The 24,607-nt window shown below is 48.9% G+C and overlaps 1 protein-coding gene across 7 annotated transcripts; it reads right to left on the bottom strand.

Annotated features, from left to right (window-relative positions):
* Nucleotides 1-356: 356 nt before the first annotated feature.
* luc7l3 (LUC7-like 3 pre-mRNA splicing factor) lies at nt 357-24,171 on the bottom strand. Of its 7 annotated transcripts, XR_005946591.1 has the most exons (13): nt 24,025-24,171; nt 17,487-17,553; nt 14,017-14,056; nt 13,788-13,935; nt 11,825-11,899; nt 10,868-10,972; nt 10,623-10,784; nt 9,220-9,497; nt 7,642-7,808; nt 6,045-6,244; nt 1,112-1,189; nt 908-988; nt 357-510 (listed from the first exon to the last, which is right to left on the bottom strand). XR_005946591.1 is itself a non-coding variant. In XM_041216951.1 (11 exons), the coding sequence occupies exons 1-10, from the start codon at nt 24,121-24,123 to the stop codon at nt 6,078-6,080; spliced, it is 1,308 nt and encodes a 435-aa protein (XP_041072885.1). In that variant the 5' UTR covers nt 24,124-24,171; the 3' UTR covers nt 357-1,189; nt 6,045-6,077. The 7 variants fall into 7 exon arrangements, 3 of the variants coding, with proteins under 3 accessions (XP_041072885.1, XP_041072884.1, XP_041072886.1); XR_005946589.1 differs by having other exon boundaries at nt 908-1,189; XR_005946590.1 differs by having other exon boundaries at nt 357-988.
* Between the last annotated feature and the right edge of the window lie 436 nt (nt 24,172-24,607).

Below are 24,607 nucleotides of genomic sequence, written 5' to 3'. Positions count from 1 at the left end.
ATGCATCCAGAGGGCAGATAGGGCATTGGTTTAATGCCTCATCAGCAATTCAACAGATCTGCATATATTAGTATTCCCCAGCAGCAGCCTTTATTATCTGCTCAAGTCTCCAGCATGGGTCTTAAACCTACAATCTTCCGGATCCAATGCATTGCTTGTCAGCCAGGCTGCAGCATGGAGGCTCCATCTCTACAGCTGGGTTGAACACATTAGGGGAGAAAGAGGACGAGTGCTGTAGCCCAACAGTCAGTCAGAGAGAAGTGTTGACAGGCTGTAGAGCAGAGCCCAGAGTCCCTCCCCTGCACTTGAAAACGCTTGAACCAAAAAATAAATTAAATACAAGGCAAAGTGGAAAATTTACTGAAAAAAAGATTTATTCATACTCAACACTAAAATTTGCAAATTACAGCAACCATTTTCAAAATACAGGAACAGCAGGGCAGGGAAAAATTCTCAACACTTGTCCTCGCGGCTGGATGGGAAACCAAGAAAGAGGCAGGCAGCCTAGCACTACAAAAACCAAAAAAAAAAAGATTGTGGCCACAGGAGCAATGGTAAAAATCAGCCTCTTAATCAAAACAGCTCTATACAACTTAGCGGCCTGTGTATTTACAGATAGCAGTTTGCTACGAAATTTAAACGTCAAGGAAAACCTTCGGGTACACATTTGCAGGTCACATGGTTCGGGCACTGCTCACTTTAGTCTGACACACTTGTGAAAAAAACAGGACTCGAGTTCACTGTTAGTGAAAAAGAGTATTGCAAGCACAAGAAATGGGAACTCCTCTGGGCAGCTAATCATACATAAAAGTCCTGAAATGAATTTGTATTTTTTTTTTTGCTTAAAAATTACAATTCCTCTCACTCTCTCTCTCCCTCTCCCTACACCACTACTGTTTTCTTTCACCTTGTTTTAACTGGGCAGAGACTTCAGGTTGGGCAGTCAAATCTTCACTGGGATTCCTTGACATCTTCAAAATGGCCATGCCTATAGAAATTAAACATTCGACAACATGCAATTAGTATCAGTGTAAATGAATGCACAAACTTGCTCACCATTACATACACAGCCATTTATTTTCTTTTTAAGAAAAAGGCAAAAGGAAAGTACCTCTTGAAGACTTCCTACTGCCCTACAGAGAGCACTTGTCTTCTGGGGTTTCTGCTAACGACTGGCTACAGCTCTAACCTAGAAAAGGAAACCCTTTCTCAGAGTGTAAACAGCCCACCTCTACTGTATCCTTAAGTAGTGATTTACTGTAATCTCCCCATCTGTAATGACAGACAGCATACAGAGTTGTCAACCGATTTATCACACAACATAAAAAGGGTCAAGGGCAGTGACTTTACATTTCATAAAAACATTTTACCTTCCAGTTGGTCAATATTAATTCTTTACTGGAAAGCTCTCCTTGATGTGCACTGTTGCCTTGAGCAAACTAGTTAATGCTTAATTGCAACTTCTTCAGCAGCCTCAGTTTAATTTTCGCTTTAAAGAATGCTTCGCTCGTTTACAACTACTAAACACCATCCCTTGTGGATACGTAAAGGCAACATGCGAATTAAGAAGTGTGGAGTGAGAAACAGTCACTTGGTCCATCAAGCCGGAATTCAAAGACATTATGGATTCCTCCCACCTTCCCTGGATTCAATTTCGATCGTGGATTCCCCACCCTAAACACGTGTTGATTCCTCCATTTTAAAGGAGTAATTCATTTCCCTATGTCCCATTGACATCATTGAAAACCTCAAACCCCTTTTATCAATCCTGAACTGTTCCTGCTGAACGGTAAAGAAAACCATATTTGTTAATTGATTATTACAAGAACTTTCCTCCCTCCCCTGTGACTTGTTAAATATCTGTTCAAACAAAGTGCTGTCCGCATTGGGGAATCTACAGGAGTTACTGGGTCCATATTGCAAAACAAAAATCACAAAGGATAATTCCACTTTCCCAAATTATTTATAATCAAATTTATCATTAAAATGAGAATCACCTGTGAAATCACAATTATGGTCACCTGCCCGATACAACCTCAAGATGTCCAAATGATTAACAGTCACTGCTTTGCTTTCAACAAAACAGGAGTGTGCACTCTGGGCCAGAGTGGGGCTAGCTGGCCCTAGCGCCCAGCCAGAGTGGAGCTAGCTGGCCCTAGCGCCCAGCCAGAGTGGGGCTAGCTGGCCCTAGCGCCCAGCCAGAGTGGGGCTAGCTGGCCCTAGCGCCCAGCCAGAGTGGAGCTAGCTGGCCCTAGCGCCCAGCCAGAGTGGGGCTAGCTGGCCCTAGCGCCCAGCCAGAGTGGGGCTAGCTGGCCCTAGCGCCCAGCCAGAGTGGGGCTAGCTGGCCCTAGCGCCCAGCCAGAGTGGGGCTAGCTGGCCCTAGCGCCCAGCCAGAGTGGGGCTAGCTGGCCCTAGCGCCCAGCCAGAGTGGGGCTAGCTGGCCCTAGCGCCCAGCCAGAGTGGGGCTAGCTGGCCCTAGCGCCCAGCCAGAGTGGGGCTAGCTGGCCCTAGCGCCCAGCCAGAGTGGGGCTAGCTGGCTCTAGCGCCCAGCCAGAGTGGGGCTAGCTGGCTCTAGCGCCCAGCCAGAGTGGGGCTAGCTGGCTCTAACGCCCAGCCAGAGTGGGGCTAGCTGGCTCTAACGCACAGCCAGAGTGGGGCTAGCTGGCCCTAGCGCCCAGCCAGAGTGGGGCTAGCTGGCCCTAGCGCCCAGCCAGAGTGGGGCTAGCTGGCCCTAGCGCCCAGCCAGAGTGGGGCTAGCTGGCCCTAGCGCCCAGCCAGAGTGGGGCTAGCTGGCCCTCGCGCCCAGCCAGAGTGGGGCTAGCTGGCCCTCGCGCCCAGCCAGAGTGGGGCTAGCTGGCCCTCGCGCCCAGCCAGAGTGGGGCTAGCTGGCCCTCGCGCCCAGCCAGAGTGGGGCTAGCTGGCCCTAGTGCCCAGCCAGAGTGGGGCTAGCTGGCTCTAACGCCCAGCCAGAGTGGGGCTAGCTGGCTCTAACGCCCAGCCAGAGTGGGGCTAGCTGGCCCTAGCACCCAGCCAGAGTGGGGCTAGCTGGCCCTAGCACCCAGCCAGAGTGGGGCTAGCTGGCCCTTACGCCCAGCCAGAGTGGGGCTAGCTGGCCCTAACGCCCAGCCAGAGTGGGGCTAGCTGGCCCTAACGCCCAGCCAGAGTGGGGCTAGCTGGCGCTAACGCCCAGCCAGAGTGGGGCTAGCTGGCCCTAACGCTGAGTTAAGGCTGTTCTCAGGAGGATGAGAGGATAGTTCTGAATCGAATTTTAACATCAACACAAAAGGAGTAGAGGCTAAACAACAACTTGCATTGCTAATGTTCTGAAAATAGAATGTTCCTAGGCAGTTAAAGAGCTTGAAGATATGACGTACATGAGTGAGTGGGTGGGTCTAAGCAGACTCATGCAGGAGGAAAGACTGAGGAGGGAGGGGAGAAATTTGTGACTCAGCTTGGTGACGTTATCACTGATATCACAGGCTGTCTATTTTTAATAGGGTGGTGCAGGAATCCCAAAAGTTAAGATTAGAGCTCATGATTCATTGATGAATTATGCTGAGCATTATAGGCGAGCTTTACTGCTACAACTTGCACTTCCCTGCAGGTCTCCTATAAAGGATGATCTTTGTTCAAGGGATTGAGTTGGAGTCCCTCTGCAGTCATTGCGAAGCAGCACAGTGCTGCAATGTCACCACACGTACAGCGTGTGCTGCCTAGGGGTGATGTACACAGAATGGTTACAGCACAGGAGGCCATTCGATCCATTGAGTCCAGGTCAGCTCTCTGAAACTGCAATCTAGCTAGTGTAACTGCTGCACCATTTCCCTATGGTCCTGCAATTCTTTTTTCTCCAAGTATTTATCTACTGTCTGGACCCTTCATGATTTTGAACCTCTATCAAATCTGCTCAAGCTTCTCTTCCTTATGGAGAACAAACCCAGCTTCTCCAATCTATCCACATACCCTCAACTCTGGAACCATTCCAGTGAATCTTTTCTGCAACCTCTCTAATGTCTTCACATCTTTTAAGTCTGCTGCCCAGAATTGGACACAATATTCGAGTTGGGGCCAGACCAGTGTGTCATTAAGGTTCACCATAACCCCCTTTCTTTCGTATTCTATCCTCCTATTTATAAAGCTCAAGATCCTTTTTAACCACCTTCAATGATTTTTCACATATATACCCCAGATCTCTCTGTCCCTGGATAGGTGAGTGCAAGAAAGGAAAAGCCCAGAGAGAGAACGGAATTCATAGGCTGGGGATCAGCAGCTTTTTTTTAAAAACTGAAGAACTGCAAAACCGGGGAAGATACTTTACGAGACAGAGAAAGTCAATGTGCAACATTATCAGATATAGGAGGGGGCCAGGTAGTGAGTTAGGTAGGTGGCAAGAAATGTTTCTTTATGGAGGGGGCTCAACAGCTGTAACAGGGTTACCAGGAAGACTAATGAAACCAGGACACTGGGCTCATTTATTAACTGGAGGGTGTAATGGGAGGTAGAACTGGTATTGGAGAAGGATGAAATCAAACAGGTTAAAGCACTTCCACTAGATCAAATGGATATAGAGAGGGTGCTGTGTTCGACAGTAACCAGGGCTGCTAATAAGTGGACTCACCTGGTAGGGTGGGGTACTGACCTGTCACTATGCATGTGTGCTATAAACACCTGGTGAATTACAATGTTCACGTTTTCAAGCTGCTACTTCAAAAGCCTCACAGATTTACAATAAACTTTAGTTGACCCACCATCAGGAAGAAGCTGGTCACAAGCAAAGAATTAATATTGACAATTCCTTTTCTCAGTTGTAACCAAAGTCACTGTCATTTAAATCTTTTTTTTTTAAATTTAATAATTAACAAAAACAATTTCATCAGCCATGGCAGGGCACCATCGGTCAAGAGCTCACTGGACATGGGATGGGAGGGCAAGGAAGGAGGACGGAGGGGCAAAGAACTCGCAAGTCGTACCTCTGTGCTAGGGCCTGTAATGTACTGCACGGAAACAGGAGGCTGCTACAGCTTTTGGTTTGTTTTAAATTTATGTGAAAAGTAAAGTTAATTCTTGAAAATTCCCTTCCATCCCCTGTAGTTTGAAGAGAATTCTGTAACACATCTGCACAGAAACAATTCCACAATTTCAAAAAAAAAATTACGGTGACAGGAAACGAATACTTAAATCCTGTGTTAAACATGATCAGCAAATACAATATGAAATAGCAAGCTTTAAAAAAGATAAAGATTTATTTTTAAAAAACAGGCAAAAGCATTCAAACACGGAGGTGTGTAGAGAAAGGAGTGTACCTGGCATGAGTACCTGCAATTCATTCACTGATTCCTTGATTTTTAATTTGCTTTCATGGGCGGCTCACAAGACCAGCGCAGTGTGAGATATGGTTCTCAGGTTCACTTAGTCATAAACCCTACACTTCCATCAATCCAAGCTACTGGCTCGAGTTACAGAAAGACTCCATTAGAGTGCAAGGCAGTTTTTAAAAAAAAAAACAAAAAAAAAACAAAAAATCTACAACATCCGTGACATTAACAGAGATTTGTTAAAACTAAAAAAAATCTTTTCAAATATGCCTTAGATGCAGTCACAGAAACAGGAAAAAACCATTCTCCACCTAGTTAATGAATTCTAAACTTATCAACTGATAACAGTTCACAACAACCAACCAACCCCACACAGTCCAATCAATTCCCCAAAAATTCACAGTTTTCTTAAAGTTACTTTTAAAACACAAACCCATTCATTGCCATTCACTAGATCCACAAAGGAACAGAAATGAGGACCAGGTTTCAGTACATTATATATAATATGCAGAGGTAAAGTAAAGTACCTAGTGTCTCCCAGATGCATATTTTGTCTCTCTTACTGTCAAGACTAGTCTGTCGTCGTCGCTCGCCGTTTTATAAGTATACCTTCGCGTGCTTTTGTAGGTCTCCATCTTCTCTGTTGCAATACTTACACTGCACTGCTAAAGCGAACCAAACAAAAACAAAGGGCAAACCCTAACTGAGGAATGCAAAAGCCACACTTACCTTGGTCTGATCTGAGGTCAAATCAGATCAGTTTTAATTGGACTGAGTGTCACCTTCAGATTTTAGGTCTTCGTCTCTCCCATTGACCTCGCTTTTAGTGGTGTCCACCTCCATGGGATCTGCCCGAGCCTCTGCACTCACTCTGTCTGTCTGACTGGGCTTCCGACTGCTTTTCATCATTTCATCAGAGTCTCTCCTTTCTGCAATACAGACAAGTGTCAACATAGACTGACTGGAGAAGATGGGACTGTTCGCCTTCGAATAGATAAAGGTGAAGTGGAGGTGGCAGGAGGCTCAGTAACCAGGGGACACAAATTTAAGGTAATGGGCAAAAGAACCAGAGATGAGGAAAATGATTTTTTAAACACATCTGAGTTGTGATCTGGAATGTGGTGCCTGAAAGGGCGGTGGAAGCAAATTCAATCATAGCTTTCAAAAGAGAACTGGTAAATACTTGGAGGGAAGTAGTTTGCAGATCTGTGGGGAAAGAGCAGGGGGAGTGGGACTGATGGGATAAATCTGTCAGAGCCAACAAAGGCACAATGGAATGACTGGCATCATTTTTTGCTGTATCAGTCTATTATTTTATGACTCAGCTTTTAAACTACAATTACTCTAGGCTGTGACTTGACAAAGTTACAGCTTCAGCCACCCATTTGAATAACTCTCCTTTGAGAGTATTTTAGGAGTTTTCCTCCAGTTTCCTCTTGTTCTGCTGAGGAATGTGCTCCACAGATATCAGTGCTCCTTCATCAACAGTGACCTTGGAGGATGCAGGCTGTCCTCTCGTGGGAAGCATCGCAGCTCAGCTCAGCCCAACAAGGTCTTTGTCTGATATACTCTCACTCTGCCAGAAAGCTTAACTGGACAACTTTCAGTTGCCAACGTGCCAGGATGAATGAATGAGAGATGCAGAGCAAATGGCAGACAGCGCCCCAAATTTAGTACTGAACTCAGTCATTAAAGAACAACAGAGCTGCAGCAGCTGCTGGAAAGGTTCTGTATTGCAGTGAAGGTTAACAGCTTCAGAATGATTCAGACTTACTCTAGGCCTCTTTCAGGAATCAATGTTAATTGTGAAAGAAACGGTCAATTCACAGCACATTGATTCACAGTGAGTTTCCCCAATTGCCAATCACTGCCTTTCAGTGTAACTAGGGGATTGGGGTAAGTATTTGGAGTCGAGAACGTGCTCATAGGCCAGTTGGCCAGAGTATGCTCGTCTTTGGTAAGAGGGGGACTATTGTCATATCAGGACTAAGCAGCTTTGATATTTAATGTGGGAAGGAGGAGGCACCAAGATTGTCTGTTCCAGTAGAGACCACGGTTGGGACTAGGAGTCTGCCAGATACACAGGTCATTCTCACACAGCCTGGGTTATTCAGTAATGCGTGTGGAAACACTGCTGCTGCAGATTTAGTTTGTAAACAACAGCTCCAGCTCTGTAGCAGCACAAAACACCCCAACATAACAGGCTCCATGCAGAGAGAGAAGGCTCAGGCAATACGAGTGTAAGAAATCACTGAAGCAGCCAAGAAGCTGTTGTATATACAACACCAAAAAAAACCACAGCCAAGCAGATCCCACATCTCTGTACCTTTGTCCTTTGACCTCCTCTCTTTTTCCCTGCTCCTGCTTCTGTGCTTGTGTGACCTGACATCCCGACTTCGTGACCTGCGCTGATCTCGACTCCGGGACCTGTGTTTCCTTTCCAATCGGTCCCTGCTCCTCTCAGACCGGTCTCTGCTTCGGCAATCCTCACCCCTTTTAAAAATCAAAATTGCAGTACACACTTGAAAAACGATACAACACTTAACAGATCTAACAGAACCAATAAAACTGATCCAAGAATGGAGCAAGAGCTAATAATCTCAACATGAAACAACAGCAACTTGTATTTATATAGCACCAGTTAAATGTCCCAAGCTGTTTCATAGGGAGCAATTATCCAATAAAAATTAACACGGAGGAGATAAGACCAATTACAAATTGCAATTGTGAAATAATATACTAGTTCATCATTTTTAAATAAACTCTCTCTCAATGCATACAAAAGTGAATTGGAGAGAGATAGCATTTGGAAGTATACACAGTTTAAAATGTCCCATAACCTCAAGAACCTCTGCATTATTATTTGAAGATCTGAGTTAAGAATCCAAAACTTTTCACAAACTCCCTCGAAATGCCCATGTGCTTTTAATGTGTCAAATGTCTTTGGGATCAATCTTCCTTTTAGAATTCCACAAAACCAGCTGTAATAGAATGATTACATTAGTGATATTAACTGGCCCATAAGTCTTTAATTCTTTCATCTTCCCTCCCGCTCACCGTTCTTTTCCCCAGCCCGCCTGCTCACTGCTTCCCTCTCCAGAACCACTGCTGTGAGAAAGGATGCAGGAGAGTGAGAAGAGCTTAGATTTGGTGGGCTGTGGAGGGAAGCAGTGAGCAGGCGGCAGAAAAGACAAGTGCTGACATAGCTTTTGGGCTCTATGAACTGACACAAAGGAATGACTCTCATCCATTAAGTTCCTGTCACGGGGAGTCTACCTTTTCTTTGTTCGTGGGCATTTAACCATCAGGATGTGCGTGGTACTTGATTGACTTTGCCTGGCCTTAGAGGGAACGCTGTTCACCAGTAACTGCATGACTGGATACAAGCTGCTGAAAACTGGAGTTACATGGCACACAGATGCTCCATAAAGACAACACTAAACATCCTGGTTGGTCAATAGCTCCTGCTTATGAGTGCAATGCCAAGCAGAGGCAAGAACGGATGCAATAGCACCCAAGGTTAAACAACAGGCACTTGCTGCTTATTTAGGCTCACATGTCAAGCAAGGGCATTTGGAGACGACACTGCAGAATAATTGCGGCACACAACCATGTGAACTACCACCTTCAGGGAGCGAGAAACGCAGGCTACAGCTTCCCATCACTCAGTTATGAGGACTTCAGTTAGTGCTACAATAGAATGCAATACCACAAGGAGTGGCTGGGGCAAATATCATAAATGCATTTGTGGGGAGACTATGTAAAAACACAAGGAGATGAATTGAGAGAGGGGGTTTGTGGGGCCATTAACAATGGCGTGCAGCAATTGAGCTGAGGGGCCAATTTCTGTTCACTGTAATTTTTTAATAATTCTAAGCTGTCCCCTAGGGCTACAATTCCATACCTGCTCCGTTTCTTTTCCCGTTCCTTACTGCGTGACCGCCTGCGCTCTCGCGACCTGCTTCGCCTCCTGTCGGACGTCCGACTGGAATGGGAATGCCGGCTCCGCGAGTGGCTCCTCCTCCGCCGCGCCTCTCGCTCCCGCTCCTTCTCTTCCTCTTCCCGCCGCCGTTTCTTCTCTCGCTCCTCCCGCTCTCGCTCTCGTTCCAGCTCCCTTTCTTCTCTTTCACGTTTTAATTTGTCATCACGTTCTGGCTCTTCGGTCTTCTTCCGAACCTTCTCCTGGACAGAAATAAAACACTAAATACCCAGGGCCACAGACCTGCATCTCAATGCTTAGATAAAAGCAAAATGCTGCAGTTGTTGGAAATCTGAAACAAAAACAGAAAATGCTGGAAAAACTCAGGTCTAATAGCATCTGTGGTGAGCAAAACAGAATTAACATGTCGAGTCCGTATGACTCTTCTTCAGAGCTCTGAAGAGTCATATGGACACGAAACGTTAACTCTGTTTTTCTCTCTCACAATGCTTCATTTCATTTACAACTCCTCAGATACTGAAGCAGTCCATGTCCATACGCAGCAAGACCTAGACAACATTCAGGTTTGGGCTGATGTGTGGCGTGAATGTTATTTGCCACTTAAATGTCAGGCAATGACCATCTCTAAGAAGAGAGAATCTAACCATCACCCTATGACATTCAATGGCATTACCGTCACTGAATCCCCCACTATCAACATCCTGGGAGTTACCATTGACCAGAAACTGAACTGCAGGTCAGAGGCTAGGAATCCTACAGTGAGTAACTCACCTCCTGACTCCCCAAAGCCTGTCCACCATCTACAAGGAACAAGTCAGGAGTGTGATGGAAGTCTCCCCACTTGCCTCCCACAACACTCAAGAAGCTCAACATCATCCAGGACAAAGCAGCCCCGCTTGATTGGCAGTGCATCCACCACCTTAGACATTCAATCCTTCACAGTGGCAACAGTGTGTTCCATCTACACAATGCACTTAAGCAACCTACCGAACCTCCTTCAACAGCACCTTCTAAACCCGTGGTCTCTACCACTGAGAAAAACAAGAGCAGCAGATACATGGGAACACCACCATCTACAAGTTCCCTTCCAAGCCACACACCATCCTGACTTGGAACCATATCTCCATTAAAGTGGCAGTTCACCACGACATTCTCAAGAGCAAGGATGGGGATTAAATGCTGGCCTTGCAGTCTAATCTCTGCAACTTCATGGTTAAATCCTTCTAGCCCTGTTATTATTCAGGTGAATCAGCGTCCCTAAGACCAATTTATCCTTCCTGAGGTGCAGTGCCCAGAACTAAACGTAGTTACTCCAGATGGGGTCTAACCTGAGCTCGGTGCCACTGGGACATAAGCTCTGCACTAACCTTCAGTTCCTCCACTGTTGCTTTGATCTTCGCGTATCCCATGTGCTGCTTCCCCATTAAGTGGTCATCAACCCTGGACTGTGCATCTCCCACAATGAGGAAGGCACCGCATACTTCACACACCTCCATCTGCTTCTCCTGGGCCGCAAAGCTCTCAATGGTCTGCAGAATCATTTAAAAGAAACATATAGATAGACGCTTCTAACCACGTGAAATAAGAAAAGTCAAAGCCTATTAAGACTCACCGAGCTGGCAGATCGCAGCTGCTCTCGCTCATCTTTCAGTTGTTCGACAAGTTTCATCATTCCCTGGGCCTCTTCCACCTTCCCCTCAGAACCCAGTTCCTCAATCTGAAAACAAAATAGAAATTGCACTGTTATAGCGCCTTTCATCTTCTCAGAATGCCTCAAGTGTTTTACAGCCAACGAAGTGCTTTGAAGCATAGTCACTGTTGTAATGTAGGAAACGTGGCAGCCAATTTGCAAACAGCAAGATCCCACAAACAGCAATGCAATAATCAGCAAATCATCTTTTTTGCGATGTTGATTGAGGGTTAAATTTTGGTCAGATGACTGAGGAGAAATCCCCAGCTCTTTCTCAAAATAGTGGCCATAGGATCTTTTATATCCACCTGAGGGGGCATGCAGAGCCTTGCTTTAATAAGTCATCTGAAAGCCAACACCTCTGATAGTGCAGCACTCCTTCAGTACTGCACTGGAGTGTCAGCTGGAATTTTTGTATTCAAGTCTCTGGAATGGGATTTGTTACCCAGAGTCACTGTGGATGCACGCATGCGCACACAGAACAAGCGGACGCGTGGGTGCATGTGGACAATAAAACACCCAACCTATTGGGAAAACCTCCTCAGCCCAGTCTCACATATTGACCACGCTAAATTTCCAGTTATTCTTAACCTCTGTGATCTCGATGGCTTCATCACAGCAAGGCACCTTCCAATGTCTGATGGGAAAATCAGCCCAAAGCTTCCTCCCTTTATTCAGTGTCAAGTTTCAGGGCCAGCATGGTACTGGTGATTGGCAGATATCAGAGCCAGTATACCTGGGACTGCCCAGACAGGGATGATTACAATAGGAAGTCTGGTTCAATTTCCTGGCAAACAGCTGGACTGACACATCAGGAAGAAAGTTCTGGAAATCTTAAAAATGACCCTCTTTCCAAGCAGATATGTCCTCAGCCCTTACCTGTTCCAGGAGTTCTTCAATTTTCTCTGTTAGAACCTGACCTTTCTCTTCGTTCTTACTCACAGGCCCCCCAGTCTGTAGAAGAGAAACAAAATGAGCAACTCAAACAGCTGTTGTTAATCCAGCAGCTAGCCAGCACAAACTCCACATTACACCCACACCCAGAACAAACCACCACCCCTCCCCACACCCACTCCCTCCCCGCCACCCACCCCCCTCCCCGCCACCCATCACCACACCCACACCCACTCCCTCCCTGCCACCCATCACCGCACCCGCCCCCGCTCCCCGCCACCCACCCCCCTCCCCGTCACCCATCACCGCACCCACACCCACTCCCTCCCTGCCACCCATCACCGCACCCACCCCCCTCCCCGTCACCCATCACCGCACCCACACCCACTCCCTCCCTGCCACCCATCACCGCACCCGCCCCCCTCCCTCCCTGCCACCCATCACTGCACCCACACCCACTCCCTCCCTGCCACCCATCACCGCACTCACCCCCCTCCCCGCCACCCATCACTGCACCCACACCCACTCCCTCCCTGCCACCCATCACTGCACTCACCCCCCTCCCCGCCACCCATCACTGCACCCACCCCCCTCCCCGCCACCCATCACTGCACCCACCCCCCTCCCCGCCACCCATCACTGCACCCACACCCACTCCCTCCCCGCCACCCATCACCGCACTCACCCCCCTCCCTCTCTGCCACCCATCACCGCACCCACCCCCCTCCCCGCCACCCATCACTGCACCCACACCCACTCCCTCCCTGCCACCCATCACTGCACTCACCCCCCTCCCCGCCACCCATCACTGCACCCACCCCCCTCCCCGCCACCCATCACCGCACCCGCCCCCCTCCCTCCCTGCCACCCATCACCGCACCCGCCCCCCTCCCTCCCTGCCACCCATCACTGCACCCACACCCACTCCCTCCCTGCCACCCATCACCGCACTCACCCCCCTCCCTCCCTGCCACCCATCACCGCACCCACCCCCCTCCCCGCCACCCATCACTGCACCCACCCCCTCCCCGCCACCCATCACTGCACCCACCCCCCTCCCCGCCACCCATCACCGCACCCACACCCACTCCCTCCCTGCCACCCATCACTGCACCCACCCCCCCCTCCCCGCCACCCACCCCCCTCCCCACCACCCATCACTGCACCCACCCCCCCTCCCCGCCACCCACCCCCCTCCCCACCACCCATCACCGCACCCACCCCCCTCCCCGTCACCCATCACCGCACCCACCCCCTCCCCGTCACCCATCACCGCACCCACCCCCTCCCCGTCACCCATCACCGCACCCACCCCCTCCCCGTCACCCATCACCGCACCCACCCCCTCCCCATCACCCATCACCGCACCCACCCCCCTCCCCGTCACCCATCACCGCACCCACCCCCTCCCCGTCACCCATCACCGCACCCACCCCCCTCCCCGTCACCCATCACCGCACCCACCCCCCCCTCCCCGTCACCCATCACCGCACCCACCCCCCTCCCCGCCACCCACCCACCTCCCCATCACCGCACCCACCCCCCCCTCCCCGCCACCCATCACCGCACCACCCCCCTCCCCGCCACCCATCACCGCACCCACCCCCTCCCCGCCGCCCACCCCCCTCCCCGCCGCCCATCACCGCACCCACCACCCCCCCCGCCACCCATCACCGCACCCACCCCCCTCCCCGTCACCCATCACCGCACCCACCCCCCTCCCCGCCACCCATCAGCGTGCCCACCACCACACCCACCCCTCTCCCTGCACCCATTACACACACATCCCCCCCCAACGTTATTCACTTTCAACAAATCACCCACATTGCACACACCCAGCAAGTAAGCTTAGCTGTGGGCCTGTACAATCGAGCTGAGCTTAAGGTTAGCATTTGGGAAGGTTCAGCTGTCGTTCTCAGAAAATTAATGCCCAGCCCCTGGCACTTACCGCCGTTCCTGTTGTCGTGTTCTGGGACAGTGCCAACCGAGCGTGACCTCGACGGATCCGCCGCTCCACATCAGCCATCAGATTTTGCAGGTAACGCAGGAAATCTTTCTCATAGCCCACTTTCATAAAACGAGAGCTCTTCTCATAACTGTGGGAGGAAGTGGAAAAGGTCACTTGGCAGCTCCAAACAGTGGAAGAGGTCACAGAAACCAGTAAACAAGAAACTTACTATTTCCGCAGGTTGTCATCGTGAATCTTTTCACAGGGACCTAAAAGAGCAAAAACAAAAATCAGCATCTCAAATGGTATCTGCCATGAACGAGCAGCCCCCATTTCACCCCAAGTCCCATGACAGGTCACTCAGCACAACACCCATCAAGTCCAGATTGTGGCTCCATTCTTTATCTCAAACATCACTTCCAAACAAAGATTGTTTCAAAACCGTAATTCCTTAGAAGCACAAGTTGAGGTAGAGGAAGCCAAAAAAGGTCAATAGCAATTTGGTTTTATGAGCAAGAGTTTCAGTGTGAGGAAACAATGATGAATTTATATAAAACATTTGCCTCAGTCAGTTAAAGATTGTGTGCACAGTCAGGAAGAGTGTTAAGTGTAGATTCACCAGAAAGATGGCATGGATGGAAAATACATTTATAAGGGGCGACCCAAGGGACCAGGACTGTTCCTACTGGGGCAGTGATGAAGAGGAGATTTAATCATCAAGCTTAACACAAACCTACCTCTGACCAAATTCTTATTACCTCCACGTAGTGAGGTCAGATTTTACTTGCTCCTGTGAAACGCCTTGCAATATTTTACTAAAGATGCTACACAAACACAAGTTATGTTTAAAAAACTGGTTGGTTGGCCAGTCAGTGATGAAAACCCAAGTGAGGAGAAAAGACAGAACAATTTCTTTACACAGTTTATATGCTTTGCCATTAGGTATATGTGAGGGAGAGTCCACTGGACCTCTTAACGGTAGTGTATAGACAATTGAAGCAGGGCAATTATAAGATGATAGTGAAAATCGGGCAGTGGGATTATTCTGAATTAATTTAGCAAAGGCCTGGCTCAATGGCCCTTTCCTGTACTGTAATGCTCTACAGTCCTGAGGTGATTGGAGTCCAACCTCTGTCCTCATAACACATGCATGGTGCTACTTCCCAACATCTTTGAGTGAAACAAGAAGCCACATTACTGCAGTCGAGTCCTGCAATAAATTTTCATCTGTAAGTTACCTACAGACCAGACAGATAATAACAAACAGCAATTTCAGTGATGCAGAGAATGAAGCTACTGGAGCTCTGCTCCCACCACACTTGATCTTTATTCCCCACAGTATCCTATGACTTGTAATGCTGAGACCAAATCTGCTAAGTTAAATGAGCAATTGATTAATGACTCCACAAACCCCACAGATTTAAATGCAGACCAGTGCATGATCACTGGGACACACACACCACACGCAGGGAGCTTTTTAACTCGAATCTTTACACAGCTCAATGTGAGAGTGCACCAAGCACATCTTCATCACTGATCTGTCAGATCTGAGACTCTGGTTATTGTCTGTCAGTTGTCATTAATAATCCCATATGTGCAACAAATACCAGAACTAAATAAAGCCGTTTGTTCTCTCAGATGAAAAGATTAGACGATCAGCAAAGTTCTCAACAGACTTGGTCAACCCTTATCCTTCAACCAGCACTAGAAAGAGACTCTGATCATTTCCACATTACTGCTTGTGGGAGCTTGCTGTGCGCAATTGATGGCCATATTTCCTACATTACAGCAGTGACTACACTTCAAAAATTCTTCATTAACTCTAAAGCACTATGGAACTAAAGCAGACTGTGGTCATTTATCACAATGCTGTCTGTGAGGTCTGCTTGTACACAAATTAGCTGACTGCACTTCAATTGTACTTCACCGGTTGTGAAAGGTGCTATATAAATACAAATCAATCTTTATTTCTTGCGCCCAATGATGAAACAGCAAACACTCTTCAATTTTCACTGGCTGACTGGTTCGATGTTGAGCCTTAACCTATTTTCAATTGGTATGATTAGTTTGAGGCTGTACAGAACATGGTAAAACAAATGGACAGGAATGATACAACTTATACATATAAAGCGCCTTTACTATGATGAAACATTACAAGACACTTCATAGAAGCATTATAAAACTAAATATGACACTGAGCCACATAGGGAGATAACAGATCAGATGGCCAATAGTTTGGTCAAAGAAGTAGGTCTTAAGTGCAAAATAGATGGAGAAGTGTAGGGAGGGAATTCTAGAACTTGGGTGCAAGCAACAAACATTGCTGCCAACGGTGGAGCAATAACATCAGGGACACATAACAGGCCAGAAGTAGACCGCAGATATCTTGGAGGGTTGTGGGGCTTGAGGAGATTACAGGGATAGTGAGGGGTAGGCCATGGAGAGATCTGAAAACAAGGGTGAGAATTTTAAAATCAAGATGTTGCCAATGTAGGACAATGAACATCGGGGTGATAGATGAACAGAACTTGGTGCGACATAAATCTTTTAACAATTAATCTCAGCTGCTGGAGTGAATAGAGAATGGTAATGGCTGGTGCACAGATCTATCGATATTGCAACAGCACATAAGTCTTAGGCTTGCACAGACATCCTAATCATTTCTACCATGACACCTGACATCTGTATTTCTGAAGGTAGCAGCCTCTGTAACTTGTTACTCCACCCTTAAGAGGGTGTAATTATAGCATGACATTAGAAATTTCCATTATAAATGTGCAGAATAAGTAGTGATAATGAAAACTAAAATAAGGACAGAATCTGGGACTATAAACAGGAACCGAATTGTTTGCCGCTCCTGGTCTAAACATCCTGGCCTCTAACTCTGCTTCTCCTGACGTTTGCACTCTGTCTCAATTCCCCACATGCTTGACTCTTCTTTCTAAACCCTCGCAAACTCCTGATTACAATTATTGGATCAAATTACAAACATTTCTTTCCTGTGAAAGTGAAGCTGCTTTTTAACCTTTTGTGTATCCTGACAGAATTGACACAATGTCATACACAACCAGAGGGAGCTCCTCATCTTTCTCACAGAAGTCACAATATTAAGCCACAGGTTTTGAACACTCACTGCACAATGATATCCACATTTAAGATCAGCAATCCATTAGCCGTCGGCACCAACCACATTCATACATTAACTGCTGCCCAGTCACAACAGCAGCTGAATCAGTGAATACATCTTACACAACAATGGCATCATTTTTATAAACTTTCTCCTGAAGGTGCTGATTCTGACTAGGATCAGCTCTTCACTCAATGATTCCCTTCTCTCTCTTTTCCTGGGGTTCTGGCAACTCCTCACCATCTCCCACCAAATGCTGGTCCACCACAGTATACAGCAGACTATTCCCATGTGGGGCTGGGAATCACTTCCAAGCCTTACCGCATCTTCAGAGAACACCACACACACCAATCAGGAATCACAGGATAGTTAGCAAGGACAATGGGAAGGGTTGCCCCTGCTTTAACTACAGGGACAGGTCCCCACTGCAGCACCTTCACCAACTCCTCACCAGGTTCCTGGCAAGTTTTAAACGACAGGCAAGCCACATATGATTATTTCCCCAGTGTAACTATAAGACATTGAACCACAGGATGATTGTGAAATAGTCACTAAAAATGAAGCATTCTTACCCAGATCAGAGCGTGTATTAGTGAATAACTCGGCTGGACAGAATCCACACAAGAAATATTTACATACCTGGAAATACAAGACACATTTCAGTAACATATTCTCTTTTACAACATTCACAAACTATTCCCCATCCCAAAATACATTCCAAATAAATCAGTCCCATCAGGTTATTCTTCACTCCAGCAGCCAAAGCTGCTCAGAAAATACACAACAGTCCATGAATGTTGCTAAAGTGTCCAAGAATTTTTTAAAAATCCAATAGTGTCTTCAAGCTAACCAGCTCTCCGTAGTCCTGGGTGATCAAGGTCTGTGCCCACAGACTAACTTATTCCAATTGCTCAATCAGCTCCTGGTGGAAATTACATTTATTTATTCCAGGAAACACAAGCTAGGACCAGAAAAATGCTCAACCAAGGGAGTCACTAATCAGAAAAGCATTCACACACTGCTACTTGGCACAATGCTAGAGGTTATTTGCCACACCACAGAGGTCAGTGCTTTCAGGACAGGATGAGAAGGATTGAAGAGGGAGGAGCCCCCTCTTATTCACCTCTCGAAGAGCTTGTGACATATAGTGTCAGAGTTTATAGCATGGAAAGAGGCCCTTCGACCCATTGTGTATGCCCTGGCTACCAAGTCCCTAACTACTCTAATCCCATTTTCCAGCACTTGGCCCGTAGCCTTGCATGCTAGGGGGGTGTTTCAAATGTTCATCTAAATTCTTCTTAAATGTTGAGGGTTCTCACATCTACCACCCTCTCAGGCAGTGAGTTCCAGATGCCCCCCACACTTCGTGTGAAAAAAAAATTTCCTCATAATGCCTCAATCTCCTGCCCCTTATCTTAAATTTATGCCCCCTGGTTATTGACCCCTCCACTAATGGGAAAAGTTTCTTCCTATCTATGCCCCTCATAATTTTGTACCCCTCTATTAGGTCCCCCCTCAGCCTTCCCTGCTCTAAGGAAAACAACCCCAGCCTATCCAGTCTCTCTTCGTAGCTGAAACTCTCCAGCCCAGGTGAATCTCCTCTGCACCCTCTCCAGTGCAATCACCTCCTTTCTATAGTGTGGCGACCAGAACTGCACAAAGTACTCCAGCTGTAGCCTAATTAGCGTTTTATACAGCTCCAACATAACCACCCTGCTCTTGTATTCAATACCTCGACTAATAAAGGCAAGTATAAAGAGGGGATATGAGAAAGCTCTGGCTGGTAAAAGTGGGGAAAATCCCAAGATATTCTATAAGTATATCAATGGGAAGAGGATAACCAGGGAAAGAGTAGGGCCCATAAGGGACCAAGGGGACAATCTATGGGTGGAGCCAGAGGATATCGCTAGAGCGTTGAATGAATACTTCATGTCCATCTTCACCCAAGAGAATGAGGATGAAGGTATCAAACTCAGGGAGAGAGACCGAGGTTCATAAGCAAATTGATATAGGGAGTGACAAGGTATTGGAGGTGTTGGCAGGCTTAAAAGTGGACAAATATCCAGGTGCGGATGATTTGTGTCCCAGACTGCTGAGGGAGGCAAGGGAGGAGATCGCAGGGGCTCTGACCCAAATGTTTAATTCCTCGCTGGCCACAGGGGAGGTACCAGAGGACTGGAGAACAGCTAATGTGGTTCCGCTATTTAAGAAGGGTTGTAGAGATAAACCAGGGAACTACAGACCAGTGAGTCTCACGTTAGTGATAGGGAAACTATTGGAGAAATTTCTGAAGGAGAGAATCTATCTCCACTTGAAGAGGCAAGGTTTAAGCAGGGATAGTCAGCATGGCTTTGTCAGAGGGAGGTCATGCCTAACAAATTTGATTGAATTTTTTGAGGAAGTGACCAGGTGTGTAAATGAGGGTAGTGCAGTTGATGTAGATTATATGGATTTCAGCAAAGCCTTTGACAAAGTCCCACATGGGAGACTTATAAAGGCAAAGGCACATGGGATACAGGGTAATTTGATAAGGTGGATTCAAAATTGGCTTAGATGCAGGAGGCAGAGGGTGATGACAGAAGGATGCTTTAGTGACTGGAAGCCAGTGTCCAGTGGCATACCACAGGGATCTGTGCTGGGTCCCCTATTATTTGTCATTTATATAAACCACACAGATGGCTATATGGGGAGTAGGATTAGTAAGTTTGCAGATGACACAAAGATTGGCTGGGTGGGTAATAGTGAGGTTGAATGTCTTGGGCTACAGGAAGATATAGACGGGACAGTCAAATGGGCAGATAAGTGGCAGATGGAATTTAACCCTGAAAAGTGCGAGGTGATACACTTTCGAAGGAGTAATTTGACAAGGAAGTATTCAATAGACGGCATGGCACTAGGAAGTTCTGAGGAACAAAGGGACCTAGGCTTGTGTGTCCATAGATCTCTGAAGGCAGAGGGATATGTTAGTGGGGTGGTGAAAAAGGCATATGGGACACTTGCCTTTATCAATCGAGGCATAGATTACAAAAGTAGGGAGGTCATGTTGGAGCTGTAGAGAACCTTGGTGAGGCTACAGCTGGAGTACTGTGTGCAGTTCTGGTCGCCACATTATAGGAAGGATGTGATTGCACTGGAGGGGGTGCAGAAGATTCACCAGGATGTTGCCTGGGATGAAACATTTAAGTTATGAAGAGAGGTTGGATAGACTTGGGTTGTTTTTGTTGGAGCAGAGAAGATTGAGGGGTGACCTGATCAAGACGTACAAGATTATGAGGGAGCAGCTGTTCCCCTTAGTTGAAGGGTCAGTCACAAGGGGCATAAGTTCAAAGTGAGGGGCAGGAGGTTTAGGGGGGATCTGAGGAAAAACTTTTTTACCCAGAGGGTGGTGACAGTCTGGAATGCGCTGCCTGGGAGGGTGGTGGAGGCAGGTTGCCTCACGCCCTTTAAAAAGTACCTGGATGAGCGGTTGGCACCTCATAACATTCAAGGCTATGGGGCAAGTGCTGGTAAATGGGATTAGGTAGGTAGGTCAGGTGTTTCTCATGTGTCGATGCAGACTCAATGGCCAAAGGGCCTCTTCTGCACTGTGATTCTGATCCCTTACCTACCTGTCCTGCTGCCTTCAAGGATCTATGGATATGCACATCAAGATCCCTCTGATTCTTTGTGCTTCCTAGGGTCCGACCAATCATTGTGTACTCCCTTGCCTTGCTGGTCCTCCCAAAATGCATCATCTCACACTTTTCAGGATTAAATTAAAATTAAGTATCTGAAGACAAAGACTGCATCAAGACAAAGGGAGCAGGCAGATAATTTCTCATGTCCCAATATCAGATAAATTATTTCTAAAGTCCTCCTAGTCCAGCTGCAAGTTCCCCAGTAACTGACGCACCATCTGACTTGGAATGATACAGCTGCCCCTGTATCGTCACAGGGTCAAAATTCCAGAACTCCCTCCCTAACACCACCACAAACCGCCTTCACCACAACAGATCAAGGCAGTGACTCACCACAGCCTTGGGGACAGTTAGGGATTGGCAATAAACACTGGCTTTGCCAGCAACACCCACATTCCATGAATAAATTAAGTTGAAACCATACAATCAACCATCCTTTTAAATTGCTCAAAGCCTCAATTAACGAGACACATATTTATAGCAGGGCATTCAGCTTTATAACATTACACTAATATCCTCCAGCCACACCCACTTCCTGAGATAAAGGTCAGGAGATAGAGATGAAAGAGGGAGAATCTGCAAGTACATCGACCGGCTCTGTGCAAACATACTTTTATTGCTCGACAGTCAGCATGTCTCAATTACTGAGCCAAAGGAACAAAAGCAGAATACAAGAGCACCAGAAATTTTAAGAGAGAAAGTCAGTCACAATGGTGATACGAAGAGTGAAAGTGAAGTACTTAATGCTCTGACTTGGGGATCTTTCAAATTTGCTGCTGGCATTTTTTTTCTGTGATTGGGACTTATTTACTGAAATGGGTTTTGCCAAGAAACTTAACAGATCTTTCGGGTCCTATTATGTATGCTCCTGCTCCCCATCAGAGCGGGTGAGACAGGCCAGTAGTGCACCCGCTGTGCGGGGCAACAGAATCCCAACCCGATCAACCTGCACTTTCATTGTGACATGGGGTTTCATGACACCCTTTGACTCACGCACGTATTAGACTCCTTGGTCCAAGTTTCAAGGTGGGTCACCCAGGCCAAAAGACATCAAGAGATATATATAAACAGTGCTCGCATACCCTGCTCTCTTACGTGATGAGGCACCACTGAAAGCAGTTTAAATGAAAAGTAACTAACTTGAAGTCCCCAACTCTTTTTTGTGGATTTACACTAAATTCTCTTGGGTTTCACAGTGATTACATAAATTTGGAAAAAAAACAAGCAGCTGCTCTATTTGGCAAAAAAAGTAACAATTCAAAACCCCACAGAAAATCTAATTCAGAACTGAAACTGAAGTTTCTGAATCCATAGAGATGAATTTTATGAATGAGTGAGTGCGTTCTCCATCAGGAAGTTTCTGAATCCATAGAGATGAATTTTATGAATGAGTGAGAGTGTTCTCCATCAGGAAGCTTATTTTACTGAAATTCCCAATGGAAATTGCTGAGTACAGCAAGGCTGACGGGAGATCCATGGCTGGAAACTAATCAATGATTAACCACTCACAATCCATTGATTGCTCTGGTGTGAAAACACAGTGAAGCCACTTATCACATCCAGAGATTTGGCACAAGTGGAGCCAGTGGGGCAGAGTCTGAGCCAGGAGGCAATCTACCTCCATATACCTGAGCAATGATGGGTGATCAATTTGTCTCATTCACTATAGATCCTGAAACCAGTGCAGACATGATGGGCAAAATGGCCTCCTTCTGCACCGTAACAATTCTGTGATTCTGAGGTCTGGCACAGCATTCTTCCCACCAGTCAACAGGTCACAGTGCTCCACAATGAGAAACCAACTAGTGTCCTGCTCTGGTTAGACTTGCGGTGGGATGGATAAACTGCAGGACATTCAGGGGAACAAGGTCTGTACATTGGGAAATGAGCTGAATACCTAAAGGGGACACTTTTCATCAACAGCAAGAACTAAGATCACTGTGCTGGGGGAGTGAGGATGATGGAGAACAGTGATGGGGTGGGGAAGGGGGCAAACGGGCGGGGAAGGGGGACAAATGGGCGGGGAAGGGGGGGCAAGAGGGCGGGGAAGGGGGGGCAAGAGGGCGGGGAAGGGGGGGCAAGAGGGCGGGGAAGGGGGGGCAAGAGGGCGGGGAAGGGGGGGGCAAGAGGGCGGGGAAGGGGGGGCAAGAGGGCGGGGAAGGGGGGGCAAGAGGGCGGGGAAGGGGGGCAAGAGGGCGGGGAAGGGGGGCAAGAGGGCGGGGAAGGGGGGCAAGAGGGCGGGGAAGGGGGGCAAGAGGGCGGGGAAGCGGGGCAAGAGGGCGGGGAAGCGGGGCAAGAGGGCGGGGAAGGGGGGCAAGAGGGCGGGGAAGGGGGGCAAGAGGGCGGGGAAGGGGGGCAAGAGGGCGGGGAAGGGGGGCAAGAGGGCGGGGAAGGGGGCAAGAGGGCGGGGAAGGGGGGCAAGAGGGCGGGGAAGGGGGGCAAGGGGGGCGGGGAAGGGGGGCAAGGGGGCGGGGAAGGGGGGCAAGGGGGCGGGGAAGGGGGGCAAGGGGGCGGGGAAGGGGGGCAAGGGGGCGGGGGGCAAGAGGGCGGGGAAGGGGGGGCAAGAGGGCGGGGAAGGGGGGGCAAGAGGGTGGGGAAGGGGGGGCAAGAGGGCGGGGAAGGGGGGGCAAGAGGGCGGGGAAGGGGGGGCAAGAGGGCGGGGAAGGGGGGGCAAGAGGGCGGGGAAGGGGGGGCAAGAGGGCGGGGAAGGGGGGGCAAGAGGGCGGGGAAGGGGGGGCAAGAGGGCGGGGAAGGGGGGGCAAGAGGGCGGGGAAGGGGGGGCAAGAGGGCGGGGAAGGGGGGCAAGAGGGCGGGGAAGGGGGGGCAAGAGGGCGGGGAAGGGGGGGCAAGAGGGCGGGGAAGGGGGGGCAAGAGGGCGGGGAAGGGGGGGCAAGAGGGCGGGGAAGGGGGGGCAAGAGGGCGGGGAAGGGGGGGCAAGAGGGCGGGGAAGGGGGGCAAGAGGGCGGGGAAGGGGGGCAAGAGGGCGGGGAAGGGGGGCAAGAGGGCGGGGAAGGGGGGGCAAGAGGGCGGGGAAGGGGGGGCAAGAGGGCGGGGAAGGGGGGGCAAGAGGGCGGGGAAGGGGGGGCAAGAGGGCGGGGAAGGGGGGGCAAGAGGGCGGGGAAGGGGGAGCAAGAGGGCGGGGAAGGGGGGCAAGAGGGCGGGGAAGGGGGTTGAAAAGAGACTTGATGTAAGCGGCAGGATGGCCGGGTTAAAGGGGATTTACTGGGCAATTCCTGCGACCTCCCTCAATCTGACATTAATGCGATGCCTTTCTTCCACTGGGAGTCTCCCTGAGCTTCCCCAAGGTCTTTCCTGCCGGAAACTGAGGCTCTGATAGGCCGCAGGCTGCAGCGCCCTGAGCCCGAGGCCCCAGCGGGATGGCAGTGAGCGGCTCCCGTCCCTTCCCGAGCTGACTCCAGGCCCCGGAACTCACGCTCTCATCATCCCAGCGAACATTCTGTCGCTTCTCGTCCGGGGCCAGGTTGCGGTCCCGGCCCATCAGCTCATCCAGCAGCTGCGCGTTCGACAGCATCTTCACCCGGGCCCGCGCTGCACAAAATGGCGCCGGCGGCCAACACGATCCCACAATGCCCGGCGCTCCGGCTCCCACAATGCTCCGCGTCACCGGCACCCACAATGTTCCGCGACCCGCTCCCACAATGCCCGGCGCCAGCGTCTCCCACAATGCTCTGAGCCGGACATGGCCGCTCACTAATGTTGGAGGTTTTATGACGAAATCTGGCAAATACATTAAATATTCAACAATAACCAAAACTCCCCACTTCACCCCCTTCACCCCTCCTTGACCCCCTTCAACCCCCCTTCACCCCTTTAACACCCTTTCACCCCTTTAACCCCCCCCTCACCCCCGGTAATTCACCCCCTTTAACCTCCCTTGACCCTCGTAATTCACCCCTCCAGCCCCAGTAATTCACCCTCAGTAATTCACCCCCAGTAATTCACCCCCAGTAATTCACCCCTCCAGCCCCAGTAATTCACCCCCAGTAATTCACCCT

This window comes from Carcharodon carcharias, chromosome 22 (genome assembly GCF_017639515.1).
Source record: "Carcharodon carcharias isolate sCarCar2 chromosome 22, sCarCar2.pri, whole genome shotgun sequence".
Classification (NCBI taxonomy): Eukaryota; Metazoa; Chordata; class Chondrichthyes; order Lamniformes; family Lamnidae; genus Carcharodon; species Carcharodon carcharias.
The sequence above is the reverse complement of the archived record's forward strand: the minus strand, read 5'-3'. Positions and strand labels throughout refer to the sequence as shown.